Genomic DNA, 16,049 nt, shown 5'->3' on the forward strand with positions numbered 1-16,049 from the left:
ATATATACATACAGCCTATACAGATTGCTATAAATATACAGTATAACTTCTAACAAAACTAATTATGAGTTTAAATATAACAATATAACAATGTGCTTACCATTTTCAGCTGGTGGACAATTTTTGTTATATACAAACCACATTATTATTATTAACACTTTACAGCGACATTAACTGTAAAGCTTCCAGTTTTATACAAAATACACTGTTTATGCTACATTGGGCATAAACTGTAGTAGACGAAAATGTTTCTTGCAAAGCAGCAAATATGATCTTCAGTGCTTTTACCACACTGACACAAAAATCCATACTGTAAAAATTTAAATGAATACAAACTTCTGTAAAAGCATATACAGGGGTGTATGAAGGAATTTGAAAAAAGGTTTCCACTACAGCTAAGTGACTGTTATATTAGTGTAGTTTATATTGCCTGACTGCATTATTAGAGCATCTCGATCTTTTCACCAAAATCTTAATTCAGAACAATGTTATAGTGTTAATTGCTATCAAGTGAGAAACTATTATATAACCAAGATAAAAGTTTAAAATGTGTCCTGTTCCATGACAGATTCCATATTCTGGAAACCTGAAGTTTCAATCTCTTAATGTTTCAAGTAGTGTGTAAAATCCAAAGGAGTTTCCTGAAACCCCTGGAAACCCCCTCCGTACGCCCTGCATATACCAGATAATTGTAAGAAGCCTTTATGTAGATATTAGATGGACTATCGTTATCAATGTGCCTCATCTGCACTTCAAGATAAGACACTTTATCAAACAATGACCAGGAATAACCATCAGTTAAACTGAATGTGATCAAATTACTGAAGGTGTGGTGTACACCATCACGAGAGAAATGAGGGTGCCAGCCTTTAGGTGAATGGTGTAGTAGTTCAACTATTAGAGAACAGAAGAATCCTCTTGGTAGGAGACCAGAATGAAACTGAACCAACAACAGCTCTCCTATAAGTTGTCCATAGTGAAGAAGAATTTCATCTCTTTGTTGCACAGTAAAGGTTGGTAAAACAAAAGGTATGAAGTATTCCTCTTTCTTCTCCTCTGCAATTACAGGAGAAATGATCCTCATATGGACAAGCAAAGACAAAAAAAATTCTTCTTTGATGTCTTCTTCCCATTCAATATGCTGAAGTAGATCCTTCGAAAACAGACCTTCATATTTTAGTTTATGAAAATTGTGACAGTTGAAAGAAACTTGTTGAAAAGTGACACGTATGATGCTACTCAGTTTATCAAACCACCACTGATGGTCAGTAATAACATAATCACACAATCCTGGAACTTCTGCAAAGTATATCAGCACATGCACCCAACAGGTGGTGGTAGTCCGTGGTACATTGGAACACTCCTGACTTCTTTATCAAAAATTAAACCAGTTGTATTGGCAAGTGCAAACCAATTATCAACTGACATATATGACTTCTGTTTTTTATACAAGCCTGCCTAATTTCCAGTTCCAACAACATTCAGGTTATCGGCAACTCATAAACCTCTTTTTATCTTGCTAGAGTTTCAATCCTATTTCGAATTATATTAGCTATAGTATCTTCGTTATGCTTTGAACCAGTAGTAGAATTGTCTACTGAACACAGAATATTTCTTTCTGTAGTCTGCCACACAGTAGCTTTGCTGCAACATGGCAAAAATCATTCTACTAAGAGTATGGGGAGTGGAGTAAGCAAAAACCACTGCTTGTTATGCTCTACAGCATTTACACACTTTTTAGTTTTATGTTTTGGAGATTGTAATAACAATAACTATCAAAATCATCATAGGTGGATCTGAGGGGGGAAAAGGGGTGTTGTTTCCCCCCCCCTGGCCCTTCTCTTGCCCCCCCTTGGACCTACAGTACTATATTGATACCAGAAACTAGAATCATGCATTTACACTGTATTCAGAAGTATATAGAAAGCCAATGAGCAAATAGAAGACAACAAACACTATGATTAAACTGTACACCTGTCCACTGTAAAGAAAGTGAAGCAATAAATTTTGCATTTTAGTGCAAAGATCGAGATACTCTAATAGAGCAGTCACTACTCTAATAGAACAGTCACTACTCTAATAGAACAGTCACTACTCTAATAGAACAGTCGCAATTGTAATACATCAATTTACAATTTTTACAAATCATAACAAAACTAGCTACTCCTTATTTTGATTTAGTATACACTCCAGGGGCGGATCCAGGGGGGGGGGGGGGGCTTTGGGGGCTGAAGCCCCCCCCCCTTCATATTTAGGCTTTACTTGATCAAAATGCTGAGTATTATAATGAAATTTTGTTTTAGCATAATTATATGATCACTAATAATACAAATACTCATAAAATTACCTAATAAACATCTTTCCAAGGTATTATCAGTGGATTTATGCTAAAGTTTATGCAACAAGGACCCGAATCAGCATTGGAGGTGTACAAGATCGAGATACTCTAATAGAGCAGTCAGCTAACTACTCTAATAGAACATTCACTGGAAACATGTAGTTGGTTCTGTTATGGAATTTTTCCAAATCTGCCTGCACCTATACATACAATGAAGTGCATTGGTCTGTTTAAAGGGCGTCATTCATCTACTTGTGTAGTTAATATGTATGGCAATACTTAATTCAGGTACAACATTTCCTTTGAAAATGCTCTCAGATTCAATCTTGTATTGTTCAAATTTCAAAATTTTCCACTTTCAACATTATTATTCTAGCATGCACCTATTTTAGTGTTGTGCAATTGTGAGAGGGGTGCATCATGTACTTGGTTGTCTGTACCTACCCAAGCTATTCCATGAGCAAAATGCTTCAGAGAGCCATACCTATAATCTAAAGGCAGTATATAAAATATCTACAGGCAGAAAATATTATGAATTTTATGTGGAAATGTCTCCAAATTGCAGTATTTTAGCATCTATTTTTCAAAATTTTCCTGGGGGGGCATGCCCCCAGACCCCCCTAGTTCCAGCATGTTTCGCATGCTGGGAAGTGTGCTTTGCACACCTCTACCCAAGAGATTAGACCTTGAGGTAGCCCCCCCCCTTTTATAAATCCTAGATCCGCCCCTGCACTCTACCATCAATCTCAGATAGGCTAACCAATCTTTGTATGCATTGCAAAGCATACACTTTGTTAGCTAAGTGCTATAAAAAAATTCTCTCAAGTTCAACCCCATATAGGTCTAATTTTTAAAAATTTTCTCCAACTACAGTCTAAAAACCGTATATCCATCTACATGCTGAATAAAATTATATAAATGAATATAACTTGTGTACTAGAATTTTATTTTTATCCTCTTAGTGGAATAAACACTGTTGTGCACTAAAACTTCTTGCCCCTCAACAGTGTCTCCTAAATCCGCCTATGAAAATCATAATCATCTGTACTATATACCAGGAGCTTATAAGTGCTGAAGGCACTTATAAGTTCCTATGATATACACTGTATCCTTGAACTAAATAGCTCAGACCCCTGGGACACAACCCCTCCTTCCTAAGACAATCTGTTGTAACTAAATTCATTCCTACATGCAATATACAAACTCATTGCACAACTGTAGGGTTTTCCTGCTATCATGATTAGTTTATACATGTGTTGGTTGGTGTACTATAATAATGTGACCAATTTCTAGCACTGTACAAGCTTGCTACTATCTTTCAAGATGTTATCGTTGGTTAGCCATAACTAGCACATTCCCTGCAGCATACTGATAAGGAGTACACACAGCGGCGGAGGAAGTAGTTAATATGAGGGGGGGCTGGGCTGACCCAGACTTATTTCTATAGTTTGGTAAGGTGAGACCAAAAAAAAAAAAAAAAAAGGGTCACAACCAACTGACAAGAGCTTTCCACCTCATCAACTACCATTTCTAGCTGATAAACTACATAAAAATCCTTTCATAGCTCGCTACACACTGACTACTTTATTAGAGTGACTGCTCTATTAGAGTATCTCGATCTTTATCACCGTTTTCAGCCCCACTCCAAGAATGATAATTTCGGTGTGATATCATTCTGAGGGGGGGCTAAGCCCCCCCTCAGCAGACCGAGGGGGGGGGGGGGGGGGGGCTTTAGCCCCCTAGCCCCCCCCCCCCTTTCCGCCGCCTATGAGTACACATGATGTACTGTAGAAGAACATAATAAAGGTGAAATCAGTTTTTGTTTATTCCACTCCTCTCGTCATTTTATTAGCAGACTGCAAGGTTTCTGAAGGCCCTTGGCTAGCAAGACTCACTAAAATCAACCTCAGAATGTGTAAAAACCAAAAGTATGTCAGTCCAGTAGTCCAATACAGTGATTAGTTACACCCAATAAAATCTCAAATGGTTGATCACCAATTAATTTAATTGCTCTTCCCTGAAACTATTCACACAACCCATGCAATAGTAGAGAATTATAAAGCTGACTATGTATGTGACTGGATTTGCAAAAAGTGGTCTCCCACACACACATTAAACTAACCAACTTTGACAAAATAACTTTTAATTTAGATTAAAGCTAGCTATCAACTTGAAATTTAGCTAGCGGTGAGCATCAACGTAGCTTCACAATTGTCTGCTACTTTATGGCCTTTCATGTTCATAAATTGAATGTGTGCCATAAATCCTGTTGCACATGTGGGTAAATTATTAATAAAAAGTTTCCCCTCAAGAGCATTATCAAGTGAAACTCTGTTGTCTGAATTCGAACTTCAGTGACAAAATTTGGTACCGTAACTTGCTTTATTTTCATGCAAAAATTTTTCGTGTAAAAATATTTTTGTATGATTATTTTCGTGCAAGAAATTTTCATACAAATTTTGCATATGAAAATTATTTTACAATGAAAAAAACCTAATGACGGTATGTCACAACATGTACGTACGTAACTACAAAAACCAACTGCATTTCTACGATTACACTCTTCCCTACTTTAGTCTCTACACTCTCTATAGTGACATGCATGTACAATGCAATGTAACAAATGTCAATTATATTATGTTTGTGTGTACTTGGGTGATTGTTTATTTGCTTGAGCACTTGTGTTTGTGTTTTTCTCATCATAAAACACTCCTGCTTTAGCCAAATCTTGCACTATTTTTTCTGTGGTTGAAGTAAGACTTTTGATCTGTCTGAGGATCTCAATCAACTTGGACCAAGATTTAGGGGAAACACCTTTGTCAGTAGATAGCCAATTTTCCAAAAGTTCCACACAACATTTCAGTGGATCATCACGACATTTCTCTTTTATCAACTTTTTATCCTCCACCTCATACTCCAAATAATCAGCCACCAAACTCCAGTCAGCTGCTATTCTGGGGATCACAACCTCATGTAGTAACCTCATTGCTGGTCCTATATATTGAAGTAGACATTAACATTATAATATACTACAGTACAATTGTTGTCAGCTATACATGAATGATCGGGAATTGTCACAAAGTCAAATATTTGGTCACAGTTTCCCAAAATAACAAACTTAGCTGAAATGCTTATGGGAGAATAATAAAATGCAATGGATTTGTTGTAAAGTACAGACATTGGTGGTTCTATGATTTCTATTTAAATCACATGCACTGCCATGACTACAATAACTGAATATCACACTGAATATTATATGCATGTAGTTCATGTAGCTAGTTTAAATTTTATTACTTTATTGATTAACATTAGCTATGTGGAATATTCTTTTTGTCACTACATTTCCATCTCTATTCAACATGTTGCATTTTGTACATATCAATGCATCACATACTTTTGATAACTTGTTGATCAGTTGTGGAAACAACAGTCAATGGAACCATATCATCAGTTGATTCTGTGTACAAGCAGGTAATTATGACAAACGTTCACTACTCTTTGCAATGCTCTACCTTTATGATGTGCATATTAGTGCATGACCAACTACACAATCCTTCCTTTGTACAAGTACATACAGTCCATACAGATAGCTTATAATTGTACATTAATTCTAACATAACGGATTACAATATAACAATAATTACCAATTTACTTACCATTTTCAGCTGGTGGATAATTTTCATTATATACAAACCACATTAATTGTGAAGTTCCCAGTTTTTCACGGAACACACTGTTTATACTACATTCGGCATAGACTGTAGTAGAAGTAATTTTTTCAGGTAGAACAGCAATATGATCTTCAGTGCTTTTACCACACTGACACAAAAAGCCATACTGCAATCTTTCAAAGTCAAAATTTAAGTGAATACAAACTTCTGTAAGAGCATATACCAGATAATTGTAAGCCTTAACATGGATAAGAGTTGGAGAAGTATTATCAATGTGCCTCATCTGTACTTCAAGATAAGACACTTTATCAAACAATGACAAGGAATAACCATCAGGTAAACTGAAAGTGATCAAATTACTGAAGGTGTGATGTACACCATCATGAGAGAAATGAGGGTACCAGCCTTTAGGTGAATGTTGCAGTAGTTCAACTATTAGAGAGCAAAAGAGTCCTCTTGGTAAAATGCCTGACTGAAACTGAACTAGTAATGGCTGTCCTAGAAGATGTCCATATTGAGGAAGAATTCTATCTTTTTGCTGTGGAGTGAAAGTCGGCAAAACAAAAGGCATAAAGTATTCTTTTCTCTCTTGCTCTCTTGTTACACAAGCAATGATTTTGATACGAACTAGCAAAGATAAGAAAAAATCTTGTTTTATTTCATCTTTCCATTCAATGTGCTGAAGAAGATCCTTTGAAAACAGACCTTCATAAGTTAATCTATTCACTGCCTGGCGGTTGCAAGTGCCTTGCTTGAAAGTGACACATATGATGCTACTCAGTTTATCAAACCACCACTGGTGGTCAGTAATGACATAATCACACAACCCTGGAACTTCTGCAAAGTGGATCAGTGTACCAAGTTGATGATGATATAACAACACACTTCTGACTTCTTCTTTGTCAGAAATTAAACCAGTATCTCGAGCAAGTGCAAAACATTCATCAAATGAAATGTATGATTTGTCCTTCTTAGCACAAACCTGTTGAATTTCAAGTTCCAACAACATCCAGGTTATAGGCAACTCATAGACTCCTTTCTCTGCAGCTAGATCTTCAATTCTACTTCGAATTACATTTGCCACAGGATCTTCACTGTATTTATTTCCAGCAGTAGTGTTATCAACAGAAAAAAGAACACTTCCCTTTTCTGTCTGCCAAACTGCAGCTTCACATTGTGTTTTGTCTACTAGGGTAGCTAATTGATCAGCTGTCTTTGTCACAACTTCACTTGCCACTTTGTCAGCATGAGTACCCACCAAACAAATGTAGGAGCCACTATCTGTGCCAGCAGTTTTAACTAAATGTGGGATTGGATTGGGTGACCGTTCCCAAGCATCATTGGCAGATGACATTAACAACTTGATCATAAGATTGGGAGGCTGAATTAAGAATGGTTTGAAAAGTGGACAGACTTGAACCTTTAACTGATTTCACAAATAATCCAGCAACCCATTGCTTTAAAGATACCTCTTGTTGTACAGGATGTTTGTAGGATTGTTTAACTAGGATATCTGTAGATGAAGACTGCAAAGGCTGTACAGAGTCTTTGGCAGATTGTGGTGGGTGAGGAGCTGGCAGCGATGATGTTGTCTCTGTTGGAAGTAGAACTGATTTCAGAAAACTAATTTCAACATTAGAGCCAAGTTCAACCCAATTGATACTGTCAGGGGATCCTTGAAAAGCGGCCATTTTACAAGATACAGCATGATTACCGTGAACAACATTGGTACTGTGGTGATCTTTATTGATTTTCTTTTTCAACAGCAAGTTAACAAAGCTAGTTTTACCAGCAGCTCCTGATCCTGTAAACACTATTTTTATAAATCTCACTGGAAGAGTTCCGTGTTGCTTTTTAGCCTTATTAAGATTTTGCTGCAACTGCTTAGCCCTATCAAGGTTTGGGTTCTTGCTTGGTTTTTTTTCCTTTACAGCTAGTACCTAAAACATGTATAAACATAAAATTCTTTGGATTTATTGCAAACATAATTGACAATTCTTATCTACATGTACACTATTGTTGATTTGCATCACAGTAAACACTGCAAAATGCAATTGCATAAAATTGTATATATGTCATAATATACGTACATACATGGTTTAGTTTAACATGAATTCGTAGCTTGGCAAAATGTATGATGATTCCATTGTTGTATCCCAGCATAGACTGTCAATAAAAAATGGTACAGTACCATTACTGATTTAGTAGAAGTACAGAAAATGATGGACTTGGAGTCTAACCACATGTCCCCCACTTACAGAGAGTATCTGGATTTGAGTTTAGATTCCCTTTCCAGTTGCAATCCTTCTGGAGATAATAGAGGGGGGTATGAAAACACAGCAAACACCGTTGGAACTGCTAGTGATTTGTATTACTGTACATGTGTTTAATGCACCAATTTAGTTTTTGAAATCAGACCCTTCTCTCTATTTTTGATGATCCCTAATACCAGCAATACGGTAGTCTGCAGGGTGGCAGCTTGACAGCTGCTTTGATTTTGTTTTAGATGAGTTTGTAATAAATGGTAGTAATGTACACATATTTTAATAAGTCATATAAATTGATTATTGCCTAACAAGGTTTAGTATTTGAATTAAAAAGAAGTATGGCTCCTTTACAAAGGGAGGGGGGCAAAAGTCCCATCCTGGATTCACTATTGCATTTGAAAATATTACTTGTAGTTTTGAGGTCCTGGACATATGAATTGCCTCAAGACAACCTCAGTAATGGTTATATTAAATGCTTTCTACAAAAACTATGAATGGAAGTTTGTTAATGCTGTAAACGAAGCTGGACTATTTAATATTGTAGTATAATTTTTCATCAAGAAATTTCAGGGCAAAAGCATAATTTGCATTACAAGTTGCAACTAAACAGCTTCAGCCACTAGAATCCACACAAAATATGGAAAAAAATGCTTAACTGAGTAGTAGGATCATGAAGGTTTGGGCTTTCATGCCAGCTCTGGGCCACAGTGAAAACAATTTTTTCTTCATGGCAGCTGGACAGTATTGGCTAGGTAAAATAAAATGCAAAAATTCCCTCAGTGACCCAAAACACATCCAACAAGTTTCTATGAAATATAAAAATATTGTAGCACTAAATTCTGCTCTAACTGAATGTCTGCCTCAGCCAATTGTAACTTAACTAGTACTACGGGCTTGATTTCTGCACTGTTCAAAGTTGCTTTTGGCCTGAAACATACTTTTTACCAGCCACAGCAGCTACACGCATCATGAACTTACCTTTTTCTCCTTCGCATTCCATTTCTTAATTCATGACATTGAGTTATGACTTCAGCTGGCTTTCATGACAACTAACCATAATTGACATTTATACTTGTAATTTTGTTTTAATAACTTATAATCTGTTGTGCATTCAGATGCCAGCACTGTAAACAAATAGTCTGTGGATAGGTACTTCTTGTACTGTTCTTTGTTTGTAGCAGTGGGTAGAACATAGCTGAAAATGAACCAGAATATCCACTCTACTTGTTTAGATATTTGGAGCACATTTTCAGTCCTATTTCCATAGTGGCTGTATTTTCTGTAGTCAGTGGATTGATTGCAGTGGCGCTTCTTGAACTGTTCTGCAGTGCTTCATAATGTGTAGAACATACAATATAGCTAAAATTGGATAAATCACTTTCAGTACTTGATAGTCGGTGCCTAAGTTCAGTCACTCAATCATTCTTGTAGTGCGTCTGGTGCCGTTTTATCCTATCAAGGCTGCCCAAGTACAGTCATGGATTTTTTTTTTCTCCTTTCTCCACTTTTTCAAACATACTTTCTGCAACAACTTTAAACAGGTTGTAGGACCAGGTGTCCTACAGACCTTCAGCACTTGTGCTGTAAAGCCTTAATAAATAAACTAATGTCCATTTGGTTCCACATGGAGTACTTTGAGATAATATGTCACTCTCTAGCATTCTTATGGATACATATACATGAAATTGACAAGGAGAAAGCATCCTGACTGCCCGGCAGACCCCTGTAAACATTCAAGCGTTAATCGGGTGGCTGCAGGTTCGAGGCTGCCCAGATCCAGTCATGGATTTTTTTCACCTTTCTCCACCTTTTCAAACATACTTTATGTAACAACTTTGAGCAGGCTGTAGGACCAGGTGTCCTACAGACCTTGCCTTAATAAATAAATAAATCCCTTTGATGCAGTATGCATTGGTTCACCAGTCACTATAATCATGTTATAAAAACAATATAAACAAAAAAAATCAGAGATTTTACATTTGAGTACGAAATATTCTTTTTAAAAACGTCTATACCAGCAACTATACTAGTAGATGTATACAGTAATACTGTACTGTATAATATTATTATTCCATTATGCAATTATTCATATTTCCTTAAGACACTTCTATGATGGCTACTCTCAATTTTCAATGTATTCCTTGAAGTTATTTACTGTATCTTTTGAACATGACATAAATCCATCTATTTACATGAATAATCTGTCATAACTCTACATGTTGAAACTAATATTTTATTGTTTGTTTTTGGGCCATTTTATTAATTACATGTGCCAAAATTCAGATAAAAATTTTGTAAAAATAATGTACGAAATCCTATTCATATCTTGGGAACGGCTGAGGTAGGTATACATAAAATATTTTGATCTTAGGGAGATAATAATTCACAGTTATTCACTAAAAGACCTGCAAGAAAGTTTTTAAAATTAGACCTCAAGGCTAATAGGAAAAGTCATCCAAGTCAACAGGAGTTTGACCACTCCATTCCTTTTATAAACAAGCATGCCTAAAGCAATTTGATTATAAGAGGTACTGTTTAACACTGTGACAACATTTGTCAGTGAGAAGTCCATCAATGTCATGGGGAAATTTTGTTTAGTGCCCCTAGAGTGTTTAGTGCCCCTAGAGTGTTTAGTGCCCTAGAGTGTTTTAAGCATGTTTTGTCTTCAATTTAACTGTAGATGCATTTTACCAGATAACTGTGTAGATGTGTAAGCTTCTTTGTAGAATGGTTATTTTGCATTATTTGTAATGTGGGTGTGGTCCGTATGTGAAACCCAGAATGTGCAATGACAGCAAATGGTCAGTTTATATCTTCACTAGCATCCATCTTTAGGAAGCAGTGATAAGGTGCTAGCTTCAATTTTGCTTCAGCACTTTGTCGAAAATATGTTCCATCTTCTGTACTCATGTTTGGATTGTGTGACAATTTTAAAATCAAACAGTATGGTAGTACTGTTTAGGCCCCTATTCGATGGTTATTAGTTTCTCATCCACCGCCCGCATCCTTCTTAGGCTACTGCATGGCAAGCCATTATTTTCTCTCAGAGGAGGTTGGACGCGCTATAAGCGCTACTTAAATATATTGCTCTTAATTGCGTTCTTTTCTTTGGTATTTCACGTCACCCTCAATAGTCGCAGTACTAAACTGAAAAACTATGGAGTTCACTGGGGTTCGTTAGATATTCAGATTGTCCTTCACGTAGGCTTCAAGGCTATGTACTTTGTTTTCTGAAGGCACTTGAGATTCGGGGTGAAATTAACAAATTGTGATTTGGTGCATACAACTTCACTAGACTTATCACGTACGCTTTCTATAATAAAACAATGACCCTTCACTGCGTTACACTGAGATCGCTGTATTACCTTCCTCAATAAAACTGATTTTGCATAATTTATTTTATTGGCGCTTTAAGCTCTGGCTTTGTTACCAGCCAAATCAGCGGGGTTTGCTGGGGATCACCACGCAGTTAGATTTAGAAATACATAAACTTTCAAATGCACTATAGTTTTAATAAAATTGTCTTAAAATGAAGATTTTCCAATGAAAATGTACAGCTCACGTGAACACGTCCAACCTCCTCTGAGATTTGCTCTGTGCATGCTCAGAAGAACACGTGATACCAAACCGTCATCGATGACGTTTTTAAATTAACACTACAGTGCGCCAGGGGTACTGTTGTGTTGCAGTGTTGTTTCCTTGGCAAATTACTACAGTGGATTCTATTTTCAGCTGTTTTTCAAGTCAACTGAGATTCTGCTAGCTCGATAGAGCACGATTGCAACTAAAAACCAATGTTAATTTGTGGGAGGAAAGTAGGAGAATTTGGACAAGGTCTGTACATCAGTGTATTAATAATATAATGGCCTAATGGTAATGCCCTCCCACCCACATCATAATAAATAGAAAGACTGGATGAGAAACTAATAATCACCAAATAGGGGCCTTAAGTAGGAATCCCCCTGAAATGATGCATGCCGCCAAAAAGATCACCTTTTAAAAACCAGCTTAGAAACTTCTTATGCGACGAAAATCACTTTTACGGAATAATATTAGTCCATCTAACATCAAATGTAGCGTTAAAACAAGAAAATGCTTACTGGTGGCCGGATATAGAATTTTTAAAAAGGTAGTCGTTACATTTCTTAGCTAACTTTGACAATTCTCCTTGTTGTTTCCATTACCTTTGTCCCTGTTCCCATTGTTCCAAGAATCCTGCATTTAACAATTTTAACCACTTGTAACTAAGTATGTAAATGTTAGTGTATAGTAATTATTTAATGTATGTTAGGTTATCAGTGTAGGTCACTGGTAGACCCTCAGAATTATTATTCTGTAAAGCATTATTATTATTATTATTATTACTGAACTGAAAGGTTTTTATTTTTGCGTCTAGTAGTTTCCCCGAGCATTCGACTTTAGGGGACGTGAAAAGTAACATTAGCATTAGGGTTAGGCTCGGGTTCAGCTTTGGTTTCTTTTTCACTGTTAGGTTACGTTCTTATTACTGTATTATAGTGTATATAGTGAGACTACTACTAGAGTAGCGTTTATAAGGTAGAAAAGTAGGGGTAGTGCATAGCTAGCAGCGGTGGCACAGTGGTAAGCCCACTGCTTACAGTTCCAGTAGTCCAGGGTTCGAGCCCAGGTTGAGTTTTGTGGGTTTTTTTTTCGTGTAGTGACCCTTTTTTGTTTAAGTTTTACTGTTGGTTCAATAGCGAGCCCGGCTTATTGGTTCAGTTTATGTAGTTGTAATAATTGTTTGTAATTGTAATAGTTACCTGTGCCAAAAACAGCCCAGCTGTAAAAAAAGGCGAGGCCAAGATTGCACAAGTACATGTTCATGGAGTGACTACAACCAAAAGACATGATATCAAAATCTGGCCAAGAAAGCATTTACAGTATAGGCACTTTTATGTATTCGTTTTCTATATGCTTCACATTATCACATCCAGCTAGCTGTACATGTGTGCTTGCAATATAAACAATAATACTGAGATAATAAAAGATGATTACACTGCATTGTTACCAAAATTAATTGAACTAAAAATTTACAAATGGTTTCTACTTGGCCATCTTTTTGCACTGTATATTAAAATAAAAAGATGGCCAAGTAGAAACCAATTGTAAAATTTTAGTTCAATTAATTTTGGTAACAATGCAGTGTAATCATCTTTTATTATCTCAGTATTATTGTTTATATTGCAAGCACACATGTACAGCTAGCTGGATGTGATAATGTGAAGCATATAGAAAACGAATGCATAAAAGTGCCTATACTGTAAATGCTTTCTTGGCCAGATTTTGATATCATGTCTTTTGGTTGTAGTCACTCCATGAACATGTACTTGTGCAATCTTGGCCTCGCCTTTTTTTACAGCTGGGCTGTTTTTGGCACAGGATATCACAACTTTTTGTTGGATGGAGAACATACAGTTACTGAAGATTGGCTATTATATTACATAGGAGACAATGCATGCATGCATGCATAATAACAACTTCAGTATCAGATTAGCTAGCTAAATCAGTAGCAAAAGCTTCAAGTTCAGTGTTTAGAAGCGCTACTAAAAGTGACTTGCTAAGAGAAAACTCGTTCAAACTGTTCAAATTTCCCTCAAAGACTCACGTGATATTTTGCGTGATGTTTCACGTGAAAATAAGAACCGGGGATAGTGACAAAGTCAAGGCTGCCATCTTAATGGTTCTTTCTGAAGCGGTGGATTGGTGATATAACTAGTCTGTGTGCGTAACAAGTGGAGGCGAATTGGCTGCTGAATGCATCACACTATTCTCCCAGCGAATTACCGGGTAAGTTCGTGTATAAGTCATTGTAAACGGATATATAACTACCGTCGTAATTTTAGACAGGAATCCCCCACGCCATAGTAGCTTCCTGGGAATTATACATATATGCTTTTGTAGGCCAGATCCTTGCAGCTGGCTTGTAGCTAGCAGCTGTGTGGGTCAGACCGTGAACAAGTTGAGCTGAACCCTAGTGAGAAAACAGCTAAAAATGAACGTTTTTTCTCAACATTTCAACCAACCAGATGGTTGGTGATGACAACGAAGTTGTCAAGAGCAGACAAATGCTTCCATCAACAGTTCAGGAAAGGCTATAAGGCTATATACTTTTATGGCTTCCTCTAATGTATGGTGAAATCTTTGGCTATAAATAATGTGTCAGGCATTTGAATGATTAGCAAATAAGTCAATACGTACATACAGTATACCATAATTACTATGCATCAATCGATTGATGTGATGATAATATGTGCAGATCTGAGACAACCATGGACCCTACTATATAGTAACTGGGCAGATATATAGAGTTATGTATACTCTGATATAATTGTTGAGTGTTGTAGTTTGCCAATGGTCAAAGCTAAATTAACCATTTTAGATAGCTTTTTGTGATGTTGAAGGTGTCAGGCAAACTCCAGTTAGGGGAAGATTATTTTTCAAAACAGGAGAGGAACATGCTTAGGCCCGCAAGATACAGGCTTAGTCTACTTACCGTATTATATATATATAATGCACATATCAATGTATTGCCCTCCCCCCCCTTCGGGCATATATAGGGCTATAGTGGGCACAACCGAATGTTAAATTCCCCATGGTAGGACAAACCTATTGTGTCAAATCCCCACCATTGGCTCCAGTTGCAACGTGGGGGATTTGACAATGTAGAAAAATACTTGGGTGCTTAATGAATTGCCCCATAGTGGAAGCAGTAGTTTCATGTCAATTCGCCTTGTAAAGCCCCACTTACATCCAAGGGGGGTGGTAGGGTAACACATTGGTAGGTGCATAATGAGTTTGCATCATAAACCTTGTGTTGAAATTTAGTCTGTCTTGCTTTTTTCAGCTAATGTACTTATCCTCAAACAATCAGGACTGGAAAAACTACAAATTGTCTTCTACTTTTATCTATCAACTATCCAATCACTGCTAGTTTATTAAAATTTCCTTAGCTGTTGTAACTTGTTTACCATTATGCTATAACCATATTAGTCCCTCCTAGTCTATATGTCTCCTAGCAACAAACATTGTTATGTCAACAATGTAGGTGAGAACCACAAAAGAAGTCAAGTAATATACTCCAAAATTGGTTATCAATTGCTGCAGTATGCAGAATACATCTTGGGAATGACTATGTTGGATGCTCACTTTAACAATAATCATAATAGTGGAAGTAAGTGTTTGTTGACATGTTAGTCTGACTATGATTACATGTTTTTAGTTAGCTGTGCCTTACCATACTGTATCCCTTTCTGTATATGCAGGGTGGATACTGATGTTGTGACTGTTGGCGGGTGAGTTTATGGTCAATGGACAAATCACGCAAATGGTGAAGAAAAATAAGATGTGGTACCAAGACCCCACTACTATAATGAACTCTTGGTGGTAAATCATAGCCAAACACTAGTGTATCTGGCTTCTTGTGCTATTGTAGTCATTTTTTTTTAAATTTTATGGGATCATCATAATGTAAATGTTTACTATTACAATATGTGACCGGATTTGCGAAAAGGGGTCTTCCACACACATCCAATTTGCCAACTTTGACAATTGATAACTTCAGATTGGAAAGAGCTATTGCCTTGAATTTTGGACAGTGGTGAGCACCACTATAGCTGAATACGTGGTGAAATTTTCAGGTTAATATGTTACTTGAACACTGAGTTATGGTCTCCAACAGTTACGGAATTGGATGTGTGTGGAAGACCCCTTTTCGCAAATCCGGTCACATATATCATGCTATCATTAAAGAGT

The 16,049-nt window shown here is 36.7% G+C and overlaps 2 protein-coding genes across 2 annotated transcripts in view; both read right to left on the reverse strand.

The window, feature by feature from the left end:
- Positions 1–4,752: 4,752 nt before the first annotated feature.
- LOC136252243 (uncharacterized) lies at positions 4,753–7,378 on the reverse strand. Its single transcript, XM_066044645.1, has 3 exons — positions 5,995–7,378; positions 5,733–5,795; positions 4,753–5,332 (listed from the first exon to the last, which is right to left on the reverse strand). The coding sequence occupies exons 1-3, from the start codon at positions 7,376–7,378 to the stop codon at positions 4,974–4,976; spliced, it is 1,806 nt and encodes a 601-aa protein (XP_065900717.1). The 3' UTR covers positions 4,753–4,973.
- Positions 7,347–16,049, reverse strand: part of LOC136252244 (uncharacterized) — a 50,518-nt gene continuing 41,815 nt past the window's right edge. Inside the window, exon 4 of the mRNA XM_066044646.1 lies at positions 7,347–7,949. Within this exon, the coding sequence (XP_065900718.1) occupies positions 7,347–7,949 (603 nt within the window). The remainder of the gene's footprint in view (positions 7,950–16,049) is intronic.

The sequence above is a fragment of the Dysidea avara genome, chromosome 4 (genome assembly GCF_963678975.1).
Source record: "Dysidea avara chromosome 4, odDysAvar1.4, whole genome shotgun sequence".
Taxonomy (NCBI): domain Eukaryota; kingdom Metazoa; phylum Porifera; class Demospongiae; order Dictyoceratida; family Dysideidae; genus Dysidea; species Dysidea avara.

Bases quoted from the DNA above. Each gene is read 5' to 3' on its own strand.
- LOC136252243 (XM_066044645.1), bottom strand. From the start codon at position 7,378: ATGATCAAGTTGTTAATGTCATCTGCCAATGATGCTTGGGAACGGTCA. The intron at 5,796-5,994 runs GTAAGTAAATTG...GCTTGTACACAG, and splicing joins TTATCCACCAGCTGAAAATG to AATCAACTGATGATATGGTT. The intron at 5,333-5,732 runs GTATGTGATGCA...TTCAATATATAG, and splicing joins TGATCAACAAGTTATCAAAA to GACCAGCAATGAGGTTACTA.